This window comes from Streptopelia decaocto (assembly GCF_964273445.1).
Source record: "Streptopelia decaocto genome assembly, chromosome: 7".
Taxonomy (NCBI): Eukaryota; Metazoa; Chordata; class Aves; order Columbiformes; family Columbidae; genus Streptopelia; species Streptopelia decaocto.
The window spans coordinates 25,121,173-25,142,635 of record NC_138661.1 but is presented as its reverse complement, the minus strand read 5'-3'; the positions used below and the strand labels follow the sequence as shown (position 1 = coordinate 25,142,635).

At 46.4% G+C, this 21,463-nt stretch overlaps 3 protein-coding genes across 12 annotated transcripts in view; 2 read left to right on the top strand and 1 right to left on the bottom strand.

The window, feature by feature from the left end:
* Positions 1 to 7,905, bottom strand: part of AREL1 (apoptosis resistant E3 ubiquitin protein ligase 1) — a 40,742-nt gene extending 32,837 nt beyond the window's left edge. For 5 of the 6 annotated variants that reach the window (XR_014184719.1, XR_014184720.1, XR_014184721.1 and 2 more), the window contains exons 1-4: positions 7,833 to 7,905; positions 3,185 to 3,445; positions 1,976 to 2,035; positions 1,101 to 1,327 (exon numbers count right to left, since the gene is read on the bottom strand). Coding sequence is in view for 1 of the 6 variants with exons in the window: in XM_082059477.1 (XP_081915603.1) it covers positions 1,101 to 1,327; positions 1,976 to 1,991 (243 nt within the window). In the remaining 5 variants the exon portion in view is untranslated. Of the gene's footprint in view, positions 1 to 1,100; positions 1,328 to 1,975; positions 2,036 to 3,184; positions 3,446 to 7,832 lie in introns of those variants that run through there. The other variant, XM_082059478.1, reaches the window with a different exon arrangement.
* Position 7,906: 1 nt separating this feature from the next.
* FCF1 (FCF1 rRNA-processing protein) lies at positions 7,907 to 13,897 on the top strand. 2 transcript variants are annotated; one of them, XM_082059479.1, is made up of 8 exons: positions 7,907 to 8,043; positions 8,129 to 8,196; positions 8,369 to 8,440; positions 8,715 to 8,863; positions 9,247 to 9,319; positions 10,231 to 10,318; positions 10,785 to 10,879; positions 12,125 to 13,897. In XM_082059479.1, exons 1-8 carry the CDS (start codon positions 8,041 to 8,043, stop codon positions 12,171 to 12,173), a joined length of 597 nt encoding a protein of 198 aa, XP_081915605.1. In that variant the 5' UTR covers positions 7,907 to 8,040; the 3' UTR covers positions 12,174 to 13,897. The 2 variants fall into 2 exon arrangements, with proteins under 2 accessions (XP_081915605.1, XP_081915606.1); XM_082059480.1 differs by having other exon boundaries at positions 7,993 to 8,039; positions 8,128 to 8,196.
* Positions 13,898 to 16,316: 2,419 nt separating this feature from the next.
* YLPM1 (YLP motif containing 1) overlaps positions 16,317 to 21,463 on the top strand; it is a 39,595-nt gene continuing 34,448 nt past the window's right edge. For all 4 annotated transcript variants that reach the window (XM_082057510.1, XM_082057508.1, XM_082057507.1 and 1 more), the window contains exon 1: positions 16,317 to 17,362. In XM_082057510.1, coding sequence (XP_081913636.1) covers positions 16,349 to 17,362 — 1,014 coding nt within the window. In that variant the 5' untranslated portion in view covers positions 16,317 to 16,348. The remainder of the gene's footprint in view (positions 17,363 to 21,463) is intronic.

Here is a 21,463-nt window from a genome sequence, read left to right as displayed (position 1 = left end):
ACCCCACATGCATGGCTTTTCAAGAGCCAGCAGCTTGTGGGACAGATTCTGCCTGCCACCTGCAATCAGCAAAAGGTTACTATTATTCTCCATTTCTACATAAGGGAGGGCAAGGGGCCTGAAACAGTATGTATCTTGACTGTCAGTGAGAGAAACCAGTGCATGCAACAGCTACTGTTGATGAATAAAGGGCCAAGCAAATGGGAGACAACCATGAAGTGGAAGGGCACATTGCTGGAGCTGCCATGTGTGAGAGTCAGTGAGGTAAAGGGAATAAATTTAAGCAGGAGGAACAGAACAAGTCCGTTTCCCCTCAGCTCTTTTTCACCCTGGAGTTAGAGCTCCTCACTCACCCTCAAGCAGAAAGGTTTTACTCGCCTTCCTGAGAGGGCTGTGTATGGCAACCTAGCTGAATATATCTTTCTATTTAGGTGCCCTTCTGGGTGGGCAAAGTGGGGCAGAAAGGTGGGTACATGAGCCCAGAAAAACCTGTTCAAACTTTCTCCACACAGCTCCAAATTCTCTGTGTTCAGGTCCCTCCACCCATCTTATTTGCGTACTTGTCTCATTCCCTCTACACTCGGCCTGTTGGGATTGGAGGGGGGAAAAAAAAAAAAAAAAAAAAGAGAGAAAAAGAGTCCTTGGTAGGCTTTTCCAGGTCAGACAGAATAACCCTTGAGTTTGGAGGAACAGGAAGCAGCCATGAAGCTTTATAGCTCTTGGGTTGGTAAAATGCCCACTCCCACACCTCCAACTTCAGCTGCACAACCAAAAGATAGCACCACGTCTGTTGAAGTCAAGGCTCTGCCCACTCACTTCCCAGTAAAGGAAGCAGTAGATAGGACATGCCTGGTCTCCTCCGGCTCTTCAGAGGATTCTAAAGAGATGGAGATAAGATTTTAAGGAGTGCAAACCTCAGATACGCACTTACAGAGTTCTGCAACACAGTTACAGGTGGCAGAAGACATAAGCAGATAGCTTTCCTACTCCTATAGTTACATCCAGTTTCGCCTCAAGAAAAACCATTTGAAGACCCCAGCCCTAACTAAGACCTCTGTTCCTGCCCCCAAAGCTGCATGGAAACAGAAATATTCCCTTACATGCACTCGGAAGGCCATGCTATGGCCCACCTCATAGGGGTCCTTCCAATCCCAGGAGATTTTGCAGGACCGGGGATCCAGGTAGTTGCCTCGCACGTAGTCATAAATAGTTCGCTCCCCTCGGCGTTCCCGGTCCTCATGCTGAAGGAAGCTGACTATACGTGCGGCAAGCTCAAAGAGGAACTTAATGGTGAAGAAGAAAGCTACCACAGATATCGTGATCCCACCTGCAGCAAGGAGAGAACAGAGGGTGGCTGCAGCAGCATGGCTGAGTCAGGCACTAAAATCCCTTCTGCATCAGCCCAAGATGCCTTTTGTTAAAGACATTCTACTCAACTGCAAATTAGGTGTTTAAAGCAGAAGCTATTGTGAGAACATTTATGGTTTGTGTTATGCTACAAGTAAGGTTAGAGAAAAATAGGTCCCTTAAAACTCTGCAAATGACTGCAGACAGAGGAAATAGGTAAAGGTGGTACAGAGTCTCGGGTATGGCTAGCAGACATCCCAACAGAAGCATGGAATTCCCTCTGAGTTGCAAATTAGAACTACAGAGATTCCTTTAAGGGAAACAGTCATATAGCCACACAACCCCTGCACATCACAGTAAGACTGAATTAAGAAGCATCACAGAGGCAACAACCCTGCACTAGTTCTTGAAATAAAGAGTAAGGGGATGTCTTAGGAATGAGGTCAATGGAAGGACTTTAGGAACAAGAAGAATGGTGGAGAGGTCAATCTGCCATGAGTGCAGGTGACAGTAACTTCATGTTTGTTAGATGGACTCTGAACTAACGTAAAAGCAGAGGCTTTCACAAAACCCTTCTAAACCCTATGGAGAGGTCAACAAATACAGTGGCAGCCTTTCCTTCACTTACCAATAATGTAAAACATCAGGTCCCTTCGGTGAGACACACAGCCGAGGATCACAGCTGCATCTAGAACACAAAATAGGCCATGTCCAGTCCAATGACTCTTCCTCACACACAATGGCCTAAAATTAATCTATGATTCCTCAGACAAATACCTATTGATCATTTATCTTCCTCTCCAAGGACATCCCTAAAGCATTATTCTGTAAGACTCTTAAATATGCAAACAGCACATCATGCTACAAGGAACAGTTCTCCCTCCATCACACATTCCTATTCAGATTCAGGGATCTAAAAGGACAACATACTATCCTCAGAAACCAGTGAGAGCAGGCTCTGGGTACTGCAAGAAGGAGCTACTTTTTGCAGGATCACCAGTTTCGACAGCAGCAGCCAAAAGCCACTCATCTATACTCTCAGACCTATTTGCTTCTGCAAGTCACAAAGTTAACTTCTAGTCTGCCATGAAAGCACATCACAGAGCCACCACCAAAATGGACATAAGCTGACCCTCAACCAGCAACCTTAGAAGAAAAAGCTATGGAACAAAAGAGTTGTGGACAAGACCATCCCCATTTGTTCAGAACAAACAAAATCCTTCTAGGGCAGAGCTGAATCTATTTTTAACCTGTAACTTTGCTACGGCAAGTATGAATGCAACTGGAAAACAGTCCATCTGTATTTTCCTACTGCAAAGTGGAGCCTCTCCTCTGAAACTCTTGCTGATCAACATACAAGTGAAAAGTTTGGGTTTGTATACTGTTATGATTACAGCAATTTTTAGAGATGCCAATCTACAATGAAGTTCTCACTGAGGGAACTGCTAAACAAACATGTAGTAAGAAGACCACACCCAGAACAAAAACATGCTGTTTGGTTGATAAGACATAGCTGACAGATGGAAAAAGAGCACCAGCAAGGAACGCGTGTGACAATTAGACAAGCAATTTGGCATACACTAATGCATACAATATAGCTCGCCATGTCACCATTCAGTTAGTGAGAAGCTACATTGTGCATTCAAGCTGCTGCTTCTTTCACAAAAGGGGAGTTATTCATCAGTCATCTCAACAGCAGCAGCAATGGACATCAGCATGCAGAAAGCTCAAATGAGATATTTTCCCCCCACAAAAAGCCATGACTTTCCAGCCCAGCAGATCCCCTTTGCTGGCCTCCACAGATATTCCATCTCTCCAACCAAAGGCAACCACATACCTTTACACAAGTGCCCATGTTCTAAAAGCCAAAAGGGGAGTACCCATTCTTCAGTGTCCTTCCTCTTTGTGCCCAACACTGGGGCAAACGTCAGCAAGAAAAGGCCATAGATTAGATTATCACAGAAAGAGAAACTCCTGGAACTTGCATCACAGAATCACTGCTGAAATGTGTGGACCTGAACACAACAATTTCTTCTTCTTTGTGCAAAAGGGTTGTCCTGCAATGCTTCTCCCTGCAGCCTCTTGTTTGCCTGCTTCCCTGGAAAAGGAAAAAAAGGTGAGAGAAAAGTTAGGTTTCTCGATAGTTGTGGACAAATCTAGTAAGTATGAACATGTGAGAGGTGTAAGATGCAAGAGTATCATTAGATGTCATATGTATAACAGAGGTGCTATAAAGGTATCACTGTTAATGAGGTGTTAGAATTCACCATATCCTCAACCTCCACCTGTCACAATCTCATTTCATTACATAACCCCTGGAAGTAGCAGGTTCAAGATGGAACAAAACACATCCTGCCTCCATAGGTTTCATTGTGTTCATGGTTTTCATGGAGCAGCTAAGAACCTGTGTGCTATTCATTAGGAGTACTAAGGATCAGGTACCACTTCAAGCCTCCACACCCCACAAAATGCCATGTGCTATTCTCAAACTGATTTTGCCCAGATCTAGAGGGATATTTATAGTAAAACTGAAAAAAAAAAAAAAAATCTTTGAAAGTTCTTGGACCATGAAGCCAACTAGGTAATGTTTTGGGGTTTTGTTTTGTTTGGGTTTTTTGCTGCTGTTGTTTTAGGTACTCAGGAAACCAGTATCCTCATAAGCCATTTCAGTGTCAGCAGCACTATCCACTAAATTACAGTTTACTGTCAGGATTGAGATTAAATAAAATAAAAATCTAACAGCAAGGATTGATGCAGCTCACAAAAACCAGGACATATGCCAGAAGAAAAGCCACAGAGCCCACACAGTCAGTATCTACTCATTCAGAACACTGATTATATAAAGGAGTGAGAATGAAATTAACAGACCCAGGCCCACCGCAGCAGCTGCCTGTAAAGACAGTCACCTCTCCTGGGGATGTACACGATGTGCTACTCCTGCCTGCCACACCACAGTCTCAGCTGCCACTTCCTCCTTATTCCCTCCTCAACTGCCTTCCTCTTCAGATGCCTCTATTTCTGTCCATTCCAATAATCATACAGATCTGTCCACCTTTGCATACTTCCACCAAGCTTTCTAACGCATATGAAAAACAACAGGTAAGTCTGTGCAGAGCTCTTTGATTGTGCTGCATAAGTAGCCAGATTCTCACTGCCTTTTCCTCCCCTACATCTCAAGGAAAATCCCACTCAACTATTTTCTTCTTTCCTCTGCTTGAGTGAACAGTGTTGCAGTTCCCAGGGCGTAAGTTCTCATTGTCCTCCTAGATGAAGCTTCAGGTTTCTAAACTCGTACCTCTGTTTATTAAGAATCACAGACCTAGCAATTTCCTTGACATCTTAGTTCTTTCACAGTACATATCCAAGATGTGCTACAAATGCCTGGTTGAAACTCTGCTCCAGTTTGGCCTGGCTGTGGAAGGTGTGTGGCTCCTGCCCACTCAGCAGAGCAATTTCACAGAAACTCATCCATGTTCGAGAATCTGTGAGATCCCCCTCCAGCACATCAGAGAACCAGCCTCTTCACGCTACCAAAAAACACCAACACAAAACTGGCCCTGTGGGTTCATCTACCCAAGCTATTTCTGCCTCAGTCCATAAGTCCTTCCCTTCTGTAAAGCATACCACAAGTCACACAGCCTCTCTCTCAAAAGCATAAAAAGAGAAGGATCAATCATTTCAACTACAAGAGGTTTTAAGTCAATTGAAGCCTGAGCCTCTTGATCTGCGTTGCAGAATTTCAGAGCTTACTGGACACAGGGTATTAGTTATCTCCCTCAATCAGCACAGCAACTTCTCATTTTATTATCTCTGCTTGAAGTGGCAAATGAGACACCAATCAGGTGGCCACCAGAGATGAAGTGGCTGCCAATCAACTTCCCTCTAGCACACAGGCTGCCAGCAGCTTTAACAATGCACTTGCAGCTGGGATACATCAGGGTAAAGAATCTAGTTGCAAATAGCTGGTATCCAAGATATGTTGCCACTCACTTATCAGAATACAGATCTAAATTAAAATAGTATCTGTGCTAAGAACTGCCAGCTAAAAATTTGGGAAATGAATTCTGAAAATCAGCAATACAAGGTACTATCACAGCTAGGCTGGAAAAAAAATGCTGAATTGTCTGATAGGTCTTAGTGCTCTTGATCCAAGGACAGAGCAAGCAATGGTCTCCTGCCATCTGCAGGGAAAAATGGGGATTTGGAAAGCTTCACCTTCGCTTGACTCAAGGAGAAGTACTGGCATAATCAGGATAGACAGCATGGAATAATAAAATAAACTGTATTAGTGCCATTGCCTCTCTGAAGTCAGCAAGGAAAGGAAGGGCAGTAATGGGAGTACATTTTGTTTGTGTTAGTGCTGCTCTGAAGCCAGAGGAACACAGTGCAAAGCTGCAGAAGGACACGCAAGTGTAGCTGCACAAACAAAAGGAATTATAACACAGCAATGGCACTATTCAGAATTGATTTACTGAGGTTCTAAGAAATCTGTTGTGCCTCTTGGTCTTCTTTTTTGTGCACTGATAAATTTAACTTCCTTTTTTTCTCTCTCCCTTGACAAGTTCCAAAATTAAGAAGAAACATCAGTTTAAAACCTTTCTGCGGGTTGATACTATTAATATTTCATCAAACCAAGACCAGAGGACCCTTCATTCCTGTACGGAATGTCCTCTCGATCCATGTGCACAAGTATCCACCACCAATGGAACGCGCATTCCAGATTGTGCACAAGATGAAAATTCACTTTTGAGTGAAAAGACACGGTATATTCTCACGCTAAGTAAAATATGTGCAAACCAACAAACAGGAATGCCCATTGGAACCTAACTTTAAAATACAACCAAAGAAGACTGAAGAGTCAGCGCAAAAGGCACAGAGCAGGCCCCAGTATCAGCTGTCAAGGACAAAAGCCACATCAATGGCCAGAGTCCACACAAAACAGTCATTCTCTCATCAGTACTGGAGTTTGTCATATGCATTTACACACAAGCCAAATAAAATAGTGTCAACAGGAAAACAACATATGGGAGATGTTTGCCAACTGCCTACATCTATGGACTTCTCATGGCAACTGAACCATCAGCAGCTCTTCCTGTCCCCCTCAAACACAGCATGCCAGCCAGAGGGTGACTTTCACGCCACACTCATCTTGACACCAGATCTGCATCCCAAGCCAGAACAACATTCAGTCACTTACCACCCTGCACGTCCCTGGGGAAAGCATTATCACCCCCTTCCTCCTCAATTATTTCCTTCACCCAAACCACTCGGGTGACTTGAGCAGCGCCAGGGAAGCTCCACCGTTTCCCCAAACAACAATTAACCCTGGTATGATCACTCAGGCAGAAAAATCAGCCATGGTTTCCCTAACCAACCCAGTTCTCCTTTCAGTCTAATTTTCTTCCATGTCACAGTTCTACTGATGCCAAAACTTCAGGAAAAAACTCCTGCATAGTACCTGACTGGCTGCATAGCTGTTTTTTTCTGAGCAGCACACCAAATAACACTGGTTTTATTTGGAAGACACCAACAGCTATCAGTTCTCTTTAATACCAGAGGCTTGCACGAGAAAGGTTACAAGGAGGGCTCTCTCTCTCAACCCCCCCTGCAACGGCGACTAGAAAACAGGTACATGGAGAACATGGGACTAGTCCGAGAACCTGGAGAATGTTTCCTTACATCTGCAAAAAGATATTTCGGGTCAGAGTACACCATTACAGCTGCAGAAAGCACAGCTGAAGTCATGCTCATTTGCTATGATTTCAGGTCACTGCTGTTGGTAAGATACACAGATAATGACAACCTACTGCTTTTCACGCAGAAGCCCATGAGCTAGAGCTCAGCAAAGCCAGCCTTACATTAATTCTTCAAAACATATCAGCCCAGCAAGCTCAAGAAAGTGGGCTGAAGGCCTCCACAACCTCCCAGCTCCACAGAACAGAGCAGAAGTGGGAACAGAGGGACACCGGGGTGCTGTGGTTCCCCCGCCAGCCTGCACCAGCCGGGACTCGGCGGCACCACCGAACCCTGCAGCCTTCCCACGGGCGCCAGCCCCCAACCCGCCCGATGTGCCACCCGTACTCCGACAGCGCCATGGAAACGGCACAATGAAACCAAAAGAGAAACCCGTCGGCCGCCGCGGGGCAGGCAGAGCCAGCCCTTCCCGCTCAGCGGGAGCCCCGGCCACGCCCGCCCCCGCACTCCAGGGCTGGCCACCTCCCGCCGCGGTAGCAGTGGGCCGGCCGGGGGCAGCGCCGGGGTGGCCTCCAGCACGGGCGCCCCGGGCCGGCAGCCGAGCCGCCCGCGAATCCCCGCTGCCACCACGGCCGGGCCGGGCCACCACCCCGGGGGGGCGCCCAAGCGCTGCGGGGCGGCCGGGCTGCAGCTCCCTCGCCCCGGGAGACCCGTTTCCCCCGCCGGAGCCCGCCCTGCCCCTGCCCCTGCCCCTCCCCCGAGGCGCGGGAGGGCGCGGGTACCGCCGTTACCAGAGGCGCCAGCGGCGGCCGCGGCGTCAGGCCCGCTGCTGCGCGCGACCGACACGGGCTCCCACTGCCCCGTGCTGGCAGCCGGAAGTGACACCACTCCCGCACCTTCCCAGCGGGGCGGGACGCGGTGACACGTTGTGGCGGCACCGGAAGTAGCAGCAGCAGCAGCGGCGGCAGCAGCAGCAGCGGTGGCGGCGTCATCATCATCATGGTGAGCGGGGTGCGAGGTGGCTGCGCGGGGCCTGGGTCTCGGTTTCTGCCCAGCTCATGGCGGCTGCGTGTCCGTCTCCTTGCAGGGGAAGCAGAAGAAGGCGCGGAAGTACGCGGTCATGAAGCGCATGATCAGCCTCCGGGACGAGCGCATGTGAGTGTGGCCGCGGCTGGGCCGGGTCCCAGGTGGCTCCCGCAGCCGGCCTCGCCGGCCTGGCCATCCCCGTGTCCGCTGGGGAGGAGCGGGAGGGGATCCGGCCCGGGCTTCTCCGCCCTGTCCTCCCTTCCCCACCGACCCCCCAAGGCGTGACTGTGTTCTCTTGCAGTAAGGAGAAGGACCGGGCCAAGGCCCCCGTGAAGAAGAAGGAAGACCCGAGTGCCATCAAGGAGCGGGAGGTGTAAGTGCTGCCGGCGCTTTGGGGAGGGAAGTAGGGCCGGCCATACTGCAGGCTGCCACCAAGGGCGGTTCTGAGCAAACCTGTGAGAGTAGGAAATGGTGCCCCGATCCCCGGGGGGTGGGCTTAGAGGGCAGTGGGAGGCCTGGCGGGTTATCATCCCACGCTGCTTTGTGTTGTTTCTGCTCGTTACCCTTTCTTCATTCCATGCAAGTTATAGGATTAGATATGTTGTTAACTGCAATTGACTGATTTGTATTCTTTGTCTTTCTGGCAGCCCCCAGCATCCCTCTTGCTTGTTCTTCCAGTATAATACACAGCTGGGCCCCCCATATCACATCCTGGTTGACACTAACTTCATCAACTTCTCCATCAAGGCCAAGCTGGACCTAGTGCAGTCAATGATGGACTGTCTCTATGCCAAGTGTGAGTGTCTGCATCACTCGCAGTTTCTTCTGGCGCACATAGTGTTGTGGTGTGCTTTATCAGCGTCATACCACACCATTGAGCTCATTGTTCATGGCTGTGGTAACCCTGGAACTGTCTCTGGTTTCAGTCAAACAACAGTCTTAAATGCTAATATCAACAAAGGTGAAGAATTATTAATGTAAAAATCTAAAATTATCATGGCATGGTCAAACTCAGTGGCTCTACATTTCATCACTTTGCAACCTTATCAGTTCTCGTAAGTTTTAAACATTAAGTAATATGTTATAGAGTTCCATGATCGTTCCTAGGCACGCAGGCAATATATAGGGGTCTGTGAAGAAATACTGCTTGGTTTTAATACAGGCCTTTTTTGCATGTAGGTATTCCATGTATCACAGATTGTGTAATGGGTGAAATTGAGAAGTTAGGACAGAAGTACCGCGTGGCTTTAAGGTAGGTGCAGAGTGTTCTCCATTTCTATAACCTAATGTTTTAATATAAATAAATTAAAAGCACTTTCCATGATGGTGCTCCTGCACTAGAGCGTGGTTAGGTTTTGCAGAGTCTTGAACTTGGTTTTGTTTCTCTGTCTATATGAGATCAGTACAATGGCTGGAGTTTTTAGATTATTTTTTAAAATCCTAAATGCTAAGTAGCACACTATTGATCTGTAAACCTTTTTCCCCTTAAGACTTTCAATTTAACACCTCCTCCTATTTCTCAATATATAGATTTTTTTTTTTATTATTATTATTATTATAGAAATTTCTAAAAGTAAATAAAGAAGTGACCTAAGGCTTATTGAACCATTCACTCATGCCTCATGTTATTCCTGTAGGAATAGGTAGCACATACTGATAATTTAGAGCCAGGTTATTGTGTGGTCTGTATAAAACCAGTCCAATGTAGTTCACGCTCTCCAGGTGTACTAGCCAGATGGATTGTTCTTATTTTGGCCTGTTGTGTTGTAAAGTATCTGGATGCATCCCCTGAACAGCTTTGATGTTCCCTTTCAGAGAGGAGGTGAACTGCTTAATATGAATTATGAGATACCAGAAGTTCTAGTTCTTCCCACAGTTCTTCCCACTTGTTTCAAATGACTTTGTTAGGCAAGAGCCCAACATTGTAGGGATCTTGAATCCAAATAACAAGTACTTAACCTGTAATAATTAGCCAGACAAGTTGCATTCTGTTTTTGCTCATTTCAATTCATTGTTGTGTACCAGACGCTGCATCCCTTCAGCCTTTGTTTGAGAATAACGTGCTGCAGATCACAGAAAGGGGCGTTCCTTTTCCTCCACACTGTGTTACTGTACATACACTCTGGTCTGATTGCTGTAATGCTGCCTTATGTGTCCCCACAGAATTGCCAAGGACCCTCGGTTTGAACGCTTGCCATGTATGCACAAAGGAACCTATGCAGATGATTGCTTGGTGCAGAGGGTCACTCAGGTATTTCTGTTTCTTAAATTTTCTATATTATGTTAACGTACTAAAAATTCCTGAATCCTCCTAGTTACTGATAACTTAAATTTCCCACAGAGTAACTGTAAAATCTCACTAAGGGGCAGTTTCAGTCCCTAGCACAACTTTATTTGAAGCAAGGTATAGTCTTCCCTGAGCGTTCTTGTTGTATAGGACAGCATCAAGGAGCACTTAGGTTGGGAAGGCTGTCAGCTGGGAAGGCTGGACAGACTTTGTATGTTTCTCCAAGTCTGTTTTGATGAGCAGAAGGATGCTTCTCATCTGCTTGAGTTCTGTACAAGTCCTAGTAATGCCTTGCTAGGGACTTGCAGCCTTCTTGTGTTAAATCAGCTCACTGAGTAGAAGCTTTTGCTCAGCTTTGTCTCTTTTGCTCCTGTTCACTGGCGTTGAATCTGACTCGCCTCTTTTTCTTTTTTTTTTTTTTTTTTGGCAGCACAAATGTTACATTGTGGCCACAGTAGATAAAGAGCTCAAACGGAGAATACGAAAAATCCCAGGGGTGCCTATAATGTATATTTCCCGGCACAGGTAAGGGACCTCTGACAGGGAGGACACTGACGGGGACGTCTCTCTTGCATTGTCTGTAGTGCAGGTTGCAGTAAAGGGCTTGGTGTCTACACTGAAGTACAGCTGCTGCTGGGAAGAGACAGGTCACAGAACCACTTTCATTGCAGTCTACATGTTCACTTGCTTTTACCTGGAAAACTAGTTTCCTTGAGGCCAGTGTTCCCATAGATCAGTTTCACTTACAGCAGCAGCATCAGGGCTACCAGGAATTCTCCAGGTTCTCGAGGAAAAGAACCATTCTTTTTCCATGTTCCATTTGGTAGCTTTGTGTATCCTCAGCTAAGAGATTGAATTTACTTCTTCAATAAAAACCAAACCAACTTAGAAGGATGCTAATGCAGCAATTTCAGTGCAATATATTTTTTCAGTATATGCAAGTCCTTGCTCACTTAATTTTTTTATATGCAATAGGACTAGTGATCTACTGTAAAAATATTTGCTTAAGTTAATTTCCTGTTCCTTCCAAAGCACTTGTAAAGCCTAAGCTAAGAAGACTTTACTCAACTTTGTTTGTCATATCCAGTGTTTTAATATTCTACATAACGTACAGCCCAGAAGATTTATCTTGCATAGAACCTATGCCAAATTGTTTCACAGTATGGTAGATATATTTGGTAGCATGGTAAGGAGAGAAGGCAGGACGTGGAGAGAAAAGGGCCAAAGTCTTCAGATGGGATGGGAGAGATACTGAGAAGGAGGCAATTGTGCTGGCAGTGGGGACAATGGGTCTAGTAATACACGGACAGAGCAGTATCTCAGAAATGAGGAGGTTGATTCCTACAAATATGTAAAGTCTTAACTGATCTATAATTAGAATGTGGCTCAGAAGATTTTTCTTTCAAAACATTTTTGCCCCTTATTCACTGTTGTCAAGAACTGTAAGTTGACTGGCCAAAGTTTTGTTCTTCATAGTGGTCTGCTCTTAAATCCTAAGTCAGATCTTACAAAACCACTGATTTTTTTCCTTTTCTGGAGATGGTGAGTTTTTTATATGCCTGATTTCTGGGTTTGAGGTAAAGGATAACAGCAACCTTATGAAGGCTTTTTGCTTTTGGAAGTAATATTTTTGTTCCTGGTGATCTGAGCTGTAGACAGAAATGCAACAAAGCTTCTCGCTGTTCAGTCTCCCTGTAAGTCTCTTGCTGCATGAGGACGGGGGCAATGTGGTGTAGGTTGTCTTCATAAGTTTCCCTCTTTCTTTCTCAGATACAATATTGAGAGGATGCCAGATGATTACGGAGCTCCTCGATTCTAACCATCGAAGCCGGGACTAAGAGCCAGGATAAGGGTCCTCCTGGATCCAAACCTCCTGCTTTCTTTTTTTCTGGGACTCTGCTCACCGGACTGTCAGTGACATTGGACTGACTTCACAGCCTCACTCTTCTAAGAAGATGCTACTTGGAAGAGTTTGGTTTTATTCATCCTTGTTTTGACATGGCCTGGTTACCTGTAGCTGGGAGAAGCATATGGGAAGGAGAGGACAGCAGTGTCCAGAACATGCCTAAGTCCTTCTTCATTGGGATCATTGGATTGGGATAATTGGAAAAAGTTATTTCAGCATTCTGAATTAAATATTAGTGATGCAACTCTGGCTGAGACTGAAACCACAGAAATTTTAGAAGTTTCTTATTGCTGCACCTGTAGCAGGACAAGTATTCCTCTGGGAAACTCCATCACACCTGTCCAACCAGAAAATAAGATCTGTGTTCTGGACAAAAGCTGTCAAATATCCACCAGTTAATGTGCCTTCTCTGGACCAGTGGAAATCTTCTCTGGAATATTTTAATTCAGAATTGATGGGGTTTTATTCAACTGTCCAGTGAATGAAGTTGGTCAAGTGTCCTGCTCAGATTCTTGTGTCTGTACTGAGTCCTTTTGCATATATGCCGAGTGACAGCGGGAGGGCATGGCTGGGTCAGGACAGAACTCTCCCTCTTGTTTGCCTGGCACCTCAAAACCTTATCCCTTTTGTTAGGTGTCAGAGAAGAAGGGGAAGGTATCAAACTTCACAGGAAGGTGTTGATCTGACAGGTATTAATGTGGGCTGGGAGCAGAGCAGTGGGGGGAAATGGAGCAATGGCTGTGGATCAAGAGGGACTCATGGAGACCTGCAGCATCTGCTGATGGAAGGAAGAGGTCAGAGGAGGGAGGGAAAAGAGGTGGTTAAGCCACATGGAGAATTGCAGTGGAAAAAATATTTTAAACTTCTAACTCTGCGTTCTCATATCTTCTCTGTTAACTCTTTAATTTTTAGCAATATAATTTGCTCTTCTGATCTCTGCTCTGCAGTGAGGAGAATTGTCTTAAGACTGAGAGGTGGGAGACAATATGGGGGTCACGAGGGGCCAATGTGCCATAGTGTGCTTCCTGGCCAAAATGCTGGAGTGGGGGTATAGTAAAGGGGCAGACTGCAAATTTATATTCTGGCTATAAATAAGAAAATTTCTAAACTTTAATAGAGCTTTTATCCTGTGGTGCCTTACACTTGTGCAGGCTGCAGAGAATAGCTGAACCCAGATGCCTGAATGCTGGGCAGCACACAGTAATGATAATACCTCTTTTCTGCTAATCATTTCCTGTCCTTGGGAAATGCCCTGACATGCTAATAACTCCCTTGCTAGCAGCCTACTTCTACAGATGTTATAGGAAACTTTGGGAACGCATCAGTCTTACCCCTCATACTATCTTTGCTTGCTGCATGTGCATCTACTAAACTAATCCCAGAAATAACAACGTACTGACACTTTCAAAACATAGCCCCTTCCAAGACAGCAAAATTGAAGTTTATCTTCTCCACCTCCAGCCAAGAAGAGGGTGGCCAACAACCCTGAGATTTTATACTCTGTGTATAACTGTACATTTAGAAAATACTATCCGTAGTTTTCTTCTCTCAGTCCAAGTCACATTTCTTTAAGTTAAATGTTTAAGTAGTCATGAACATGTGAAGACCATGTTTAGTCAAATAAAGACTGAGAAACAGTTGTAGGATTAGATCTGTGTAATATGACTTTCAGAATAACTCTAGTTTTGAAAGACTTCTTCAAGTAGAGTTAACTAGAATTCTTTGTGTACAAACATCTTGAATTAACCTAAACTGAAGGAGACTGGAGAAGAAAAAAATGGACACTCATGGCAACATTTGACAGAAGTCTTTCTGGCACTGGAGAAGAGGTAAAAGGCACAGCAATATGATGAATTTGGGAAATGTCTGCCTGCCAGCAGAATGCCTATTGGAGGGACCCAGCAAAATACATGTACATAGCATGAACTGTGGGTCGGAATCAAAGCAAATGTGCCTATTTACCAAAATCTTTTACTCCTTAAATTAACATTCCTTGTGATCTTCCTTGCTTGTTTTACTAACAGGAGAAGGAACCTGAACAGGCATAAGGCAATTCCTAAAGAAGTATTAAGATGATTGGAGGATGATCAGCAGGGAGAAAGTATTGGCAGTGAGTGAAGCCATCAGGAAATGTTCATAAATTGAGTATAATTGGCAAGACAGAAGCACCTGGGGATACACTCAAAGAGCCTGATCAGAAGAGGCACACAAGGCAGGAAAGGACATCCTGAGTTATCAAGTGCTTCCCTTGCAGTCCCAGGGAACTTAAGTTCGCAGGGAGGTATTTACTCCATGCACACCGTGGCATCCCAACCTCCGATCCAACTTGCAGTATGTTAAAGGAAGAAAGATCATTATTATTAAAGCGAGAATGGTTTGATGTTCCTACAAATGCAGAACTCTGCCAGCCCAAACCAGAAGAGAAATTCCTTCCTGACCCAACTCTGGCAGTTGGTTTAAACCTGCACATGAGTTAGATATTAAACAGATGCCTGCAATGTTTCTCTGAAGCTCTACGGTATCCAGCCTCCGTGCTAACATCCCGTCTCTTGCTGTAGCCAGTTTCCATCGCTTCAGAAAAGCTGTAAAAAGGAGGTCTGAAGTTATGAGAAGAATGAAAGAAAATAATTTCTACTCCTTTCAGGGGGCCACCAGACAGCCCAAGATTACTGCAGCGTTACCACCAGATGAAGAGAAGAAACTTAAGCTGCTGATCCAGAATGTGACACTAGTTAATGGAGGGATAACTGAAATGTGGTAGAATAGCATTTAGAAGCAGGGAGAATGTGACCTATTTAAAAAATTAACTAAAACCAGCATGATGACATAATTAATATTAAAGACTGTAAAAGAGCATAATGTGGTTAACAGCGTTGCTTTAGGACAAGGTAACATTGGGTAAAGCAAATGTGTCATGGCTGGCAGGCATCAACTACTGCTGCCCACAACAGATTTTGGTATTGACAAAAACATCTGTCAAGTTACACTTTGGCTTCCTTAATGTAGGCTGGAAAACAATTGCTACTGAAAATGGTGGAATACATGTAGTATTTCTTCAAAAGAGAAGTAACATGTTTCTTCACAATATTGAGTAATCACAACAAACAGCAAGAATACTGAGAGAGACCTGCCTGCAGGAAGTAAACTTGGGTAAACTGATTGCAAGAGAACTTGCGTTGAGTGAATCTATCAGGAGGATAAATCAAATAATTGCAACAGGAATTCCCTATTTTGAAAGGACAGACTTTCAAAAGCTTAGTGAGTAAACTGGCCCAAGGACCTCAGGGAAATAAGTGTTAAGTACATGTACAATGTGGAAGAGATGTGGGCTAAAAGTACAAAAGCTATGTCAAAGTCACGTTCGCTGCAAGAGAAATCTTACAGGAGCACCACCCTAGACAGAAAAGGATCACATGCACAAGCCCTCCTGTCTTTTCTCTTACAGTGGAAGTTCAGCACTTTGTGTAAAACAAAACCGTTCGCGTCACATCTCGGGCCGATCACCAGCATCCCCCACCCGCGCGGGGCTCCCCTTCCCGCGTCGCTGACAACAACTGCTCGGCTCTGCCACTGCACCTCGGGTCACCGACACCGGGTTCGCGGCAGCCCCGCGGGGCTGGGGCGGCAGCGGGAACATGGCCGCCGCCGCAGCGGTAACCGAGGTCACCGGTGCCCCCGCCCCGGGAGCACCACGGCCCGCGGGAGGCTGGGCCAGCCCTGCAGGGGCGCTTGCGGGCCCGCTTGTCGCCTTCCTACACGAAATGGAACCCCCGCCCCCGCCGGGGTCCGCGGCAGCTCTCTGCCGCTGCCCGCCTCTCCCTCCTCCGAGCCGACGGGAGGCGGCGAAAACGGGGAGCGGCGCTCTGTCCTCGCCTCCGCCCCCTCTATGCTCCCTCCCGCAGTGACGGCGGCTCCTCCCTAGGCGGCGCGCCGACGGCCCGACGAGGGTGTCGCTCGACGCTCTAGCGCCCCGGGCGCACTCTACTGTCCGGGAGGGCGTTGCACCGCCCCGCGCAGGCGCCGTGAGCCGCACGCGCCACAGCCGCTGCGGCCTGTGGAAGGGCCGCGCTCCGCTCCGCGGCCCCGCCATGTACCCGGCCTGGGGCTTGTACGGGGCGGCGGGGCATTACCCGCCGCCGCCCACCTCCATCCCGCCCCCGCCGCTGCCCATCCCGCCCCCCAGCGTGCCGCCTCCCGCCGTCCCGCCGATGCCGCTGCCCAGCTACCCGCCGCCGGGCCCCGCGCCCGCCGCCCCGCCGCCCACCGGCACCTCGGGGTTCCTGAGCCTGCAGGAGCAGCACCTGGCGCAGCTGCAGCAGCTCCAGCAGATGCACCAGAAGCAGCTGCAGTCCGTGCTGCTGGGGCCGCCGCCGCCGCCGGGGCCGCCCCCTCCGGGGCTGCCGCCGCCGCCGCTGCCCGGCTCCTTCACCGACTGGCAACAGCCGCCGCCGTCCGTGCCGCCGCCGGTGCGCAGCTACCAGAAGCAGTTCGCCCACCGCGAGCCGCCGCCAGCCCGCAAGCCGCCCGCCGCCGCCCGGGATCGCGATGGCCAGGAGCCGCCGGGCGGGCACGGCAGCTGGGGCGAGCCGGTGCCCTCCGAGCCGGTGCCCATGGACATGGAGCTGTCCTCGCCGCCGCAGTCCCCGCAGCCCGCCGCCCAGGCCTACCTGCCCCCCGCCCAGGCCTACTTGCCGCCCCCCCAGGCGGAGCCCTACCTGCCCCCGGCCCAGTCCCCGCCGCTCCAGCCCTACCTGCCGCGGGCGCAGGCCTCCCAGCCGCCCCCCTCCTTCTCCGAGCCCCCACCCTCCTACCTGGAGCCCCCGCCGGCCACCGCCTCCCAGCCCTACCTGCCGCCTCCTGCCCAGGGCTACATGGCGCACCCCGAGCCCTACCTGCTCTCCTCCCAGGCCTCCCCTTCCCAGCCGGCTCAGCCCAGCCTGGCCCCCTCCATCCCGCCCCCTGCCAAGCCATCGCAGGCCCATTTCCCCCCACCCCAGCCGTCCCTGGCGCTGCCTGCGGCTGCCCAGCCCGAGCCCGTGCAGGGGGCCGCCAAGGAGGCCGATGGCAGCGAGCAGCCGGACCCCTCCACCATGACTCCCCAGGTAAGGCCGTGCTGCCCCCGCGGTCGCCCCGGCCGGCAGCGATAGCGGTCGACCGCCGGCGGGTACCGAGTGTTGCCGAGGTCTCTGAGTAAGGGCAGTTAATAAACACGCCGCATTTGCATGGGACTTGAAGGGTTTGGACACAACCTTGGAAGTCCAGGAATGTCATGGGTCAGGTGAGGAAATGCTGCTTTATCCAGTGGTCGTCGATGTAGCAAATGTTGTTGTAGCGTTGAGACATAGCAAATTGTATTTTTTTTGAAAGTAAATTAGTTAGTTGGGGAAAAGTCTGACTGCCGGCTGAATTTAATTTTCTTGGGGGGTTTGTTGGTCTCTGGAGAATTGTTTTGGAAAGTTCAGCAAATGGGTGCCTCTGATTTCATCTGGCCTGTTGTCAGATGCAACAGTCTGTTGACTTATTGCACATTGCAGGATGAGCCTCTTCAGTGATTTCTTCATTTAGGTTTCTTAGGTGTATCAGTTGTCTGTCTGATCAGTGAAGAATTGTGACTGTTTCAATCTTACCACATATTTAAAGCTGCAAAAGCGTTTCTGTAGTGGGACGTAGTTGCCCTTTACTTAGACTTACTTAAATGTTTTGTGCTAGCTGTGCTTGATCTTCCAGTGTAAGGCTGTATGGGCCATTGGAGGGAAACGTTCTGAAACGCTTTTGAGGTGAAAAATATTTTTAATGCTGTGTGCTTTTTATGTGTACAGTGGAGGCAAAATGCCTGCAAAATGTTTGCATGCTTCACTTCCTAAATGTGAGCAGTTCCAAATAAACCGCTGTGACTGTTCATACGCGTAAAGTTAGGGACAATCCAGTTACTTAAGGTTAAATGTGCACAAGTGTTAAGGTCCTCAGCTACGCATGCGGGTTGGTCAGATTCACTGAGGCTTTTCCATGGTTTTAGGGTCAGCTTGCACAGATCCAGCTGCAAGAACAAAGATGAAGTGCGTGCTTTAGATTGATTTTAAGTTTTTTTTTAAAAATCTATTTTTGGCAAATTGATCTTAGAATTCTCCTTTGAAGCTAAGTTTGCAAAAATCTTGTGTCATATTGAGGTCACTGACACTTTAAATTTGGTAATCGTTGAAACACATTTTTAACTGTATCCATTAAAATTTCGTACCAATAACTGAATATATTTGGGAATGTATAATTTTCAACTTTGTACCATATAACTAATCACTTCCTAGCAAAGTGGTGCTTTCAGTTCATTAATTTAATTTTACAAAGGTTTTTGGACAGTACTAGTTGATCTTTTACAGTGAGATTAATGGGACTCATTAATTTTTTTAATGGCAAAACCAAAACTGAAAAATCAGGCGTGGAAAGTGATGTTAATTCACTATTGAGGCTGCTTAGTGTCTTCTTAAATTATTGAACTCAAGATTGAACACTAAACTGTAATTCCTCCCCCCTTATGTAACCTGACATTTCATTAATGTTATTTGATTGTTCCTCAACCCCACTCTCTCCAGAAGAGTTGCAAATAATGTATTATTGTGGTGCACACGTAGAAGAAGCAGAACACTGCTGAAGTTTACATTGTCTGGTTAATGAGTGTTCCTACAAACAACTTTATCTTGACTAGTTTGTTTAGTCTTGTTCACAATTCAGTGTTAATTCAAAAGGAATATGGTACTTTGGTCATAAATTTGTGATAAGAGATTTATATGATTTTGGCTATTTAGGCTGTAAAATGAGACATGATTTGAAGCAACAAGTCCTTCCACAATAGGAAAAGTAAAAAGAAAGCATAGTGATGCTTTCTTGCTAATGATCTTAACAGCTGAATAGACAAGTACTGTAATTTGTCATTTATAAGATCCTATTAAACCCTTGTTTAAATGGGTAATTGAAAACAATTCTTTCTGTTGTCATCCCACAGTTACAGTGGCTACAGCCAAACAGATCAATGTTTTCTCTAACATAGAAAATATTATGCAATTTCCCGTGAATTAGTGTTTTATTTCCCTTTCATGTATAAAGGTGCTGCTCTTTGCCTTGACAATGTTGTGAGTTTAGCATAGTTTCTTACATAGGTGTACAGTTGGATTAAATTGCTGGATTCTTGGTGTTTCTCTACAGTCAGGTGCATCTTTTGTTAAGTCCTGTTAAAATACCTGTGGTATTTCATTAATGCTCCATCTGATATTTGGGTACTGTATGCTGCTATTTATTTACAGGAGTAAACAAATACATGTGGGGTGCATCTGTATTTGTAAATATGCATTTATCCACGTGTTAAAGCTACCTTAGCTTTACCATGTCACTTTTCAGCAGACTGCTGCTTCTTTGTTTTGTAAAGGGTGCTAAACCATTCGTTTGCTATCTTTGCCAGCAAAGGACCAAGTGGTCCCCAAAATGGGCATTGTGTTATGGCCTAGGGTCACCTAAATTCATTTTGAAGTAGTCTTTTGACATGGGCTATGTATTCACATTTTTGGTGGTATGTCAGGAGCTGATAGTGCTGGTTTCAGTGTTCCCTGTACAACACAACAGGTGTAGCCTCTTGGTCAGTCAAAAATGGAAAAAGGCATAGATTAATATTGATGCTGGTGTGTTCCTTGGGCTTAAGGACTGTAACTGGACTTGAAGAATGACAGTAATCGTGAGGAGATAAGCATTCAAATAACTGAACTTTTCGCTATCAGGATTTTCTACACTAGCACTTCTGTTTTGCTCAGTTTAAGCTGTAGAAATCTACCTTTCCATTTTTCTCATGCTTTTCAAATGGAACCTGCAATACGTGTGTCACTGACTTCATCTGCAAAAAATAAGTGACAGGCTGTTATTATTATAGCTCTTCGTATGTACCCCTGGTCATATGATGAGTTTTAGCCCTTTGTCTGATTGGTAGAATGAGGAGGAAACACAATGGGTCTGTGGAGACAACAATTTTGTGGCAGTAGAACAGGTGGTCACCAAAGGGAGCATCCAGCACTATCACCTTAAATCACCTTATAATGGCTTTTCAGAGGGATAATTGAATCAGCTTTTGAATAGCTGGGGATGTATTCTCCTCCCTGGTGTTGAAACTTGCACTTATTACAGCAAGTTGTTGAAGGTTTCTGAGAGAGTCCGTGCTGGACTGTGAATGCTCATCTCCACCCAAAGCCATGACAACTCTTCTCCAAGAATCTTTTTAACAAAAACATGACTCAGGAGTTATTGCAGGATCAACAGAGAAGTATGGCCTCTCCTTTCGTTGACCTCATCTCCAAGTTACAGCTTTGCAGAAGTATTTTTTTTTAAATACAGCTCTGTGTTTAATTGCATCTGCTAAATTGCTTCCAGTTGAAACCATTGCTCCTGACTTGAGCGCGAGGTAAGCTTTTGGAGGAAGCTTGTGCTTCTTTTAAACCTGTTTTAAGATAGGCTGAATGGTTCTGTTTCGAGAAATCTCATCAGACAGCACCTACCCCTTTGTTGTTGTCACACTTATATTGTAAAATATCTGCATCTTTTAGATTCTTTTCTGTTTCTGAGTGGACTTTGTATAGGTGTCTTTTCTTAACTGTGCATGCTTGGATGGAAGGGAAGAACAGGCAAGATGAAATGTGTAGGGCAGTCACACATTCTCAGCGGTAGTGGAACGGACATAAGAGCACAAGAATGGTTGTACTAGGTCAGACCAGAAGTACAGTACTTTATCATTCTGTCTTTGATACTGACTAAAAGCAGATGTTAAGAGAATAACTTAAAAATCAAACGTATAGTGATATTTCCTTAAAATACAAGAGCTGCCTTAGCTGTGACTGGCATCTTTATTTTTAAAAACTGTAGATTTTTCTTCTATGGATTTGTAGAGCTGTGTCTTGAATTCACAAAATTTTAGCCCTTGCAGTGACCTCTGGCAGGGACTTTGGTAGCACAAGGCCATGTCAGGTGAAGACCTGCCTCCCACATGTTTTGAATCTGTGTCCTGCTAGTCTGCTTCAATGCCTGGTATTTATTGGATTGGGAGAGATACAGAACTCTTGGTTCCTATTCAGGTCTCTTTAAGATGCACCACTCCACGTGTTTTGAGATGCTTGTCTTTAGTCTTTTGTTCTTTATATTGGTGGCAGGTTACAGTGCTTTGAAGCTGCTGC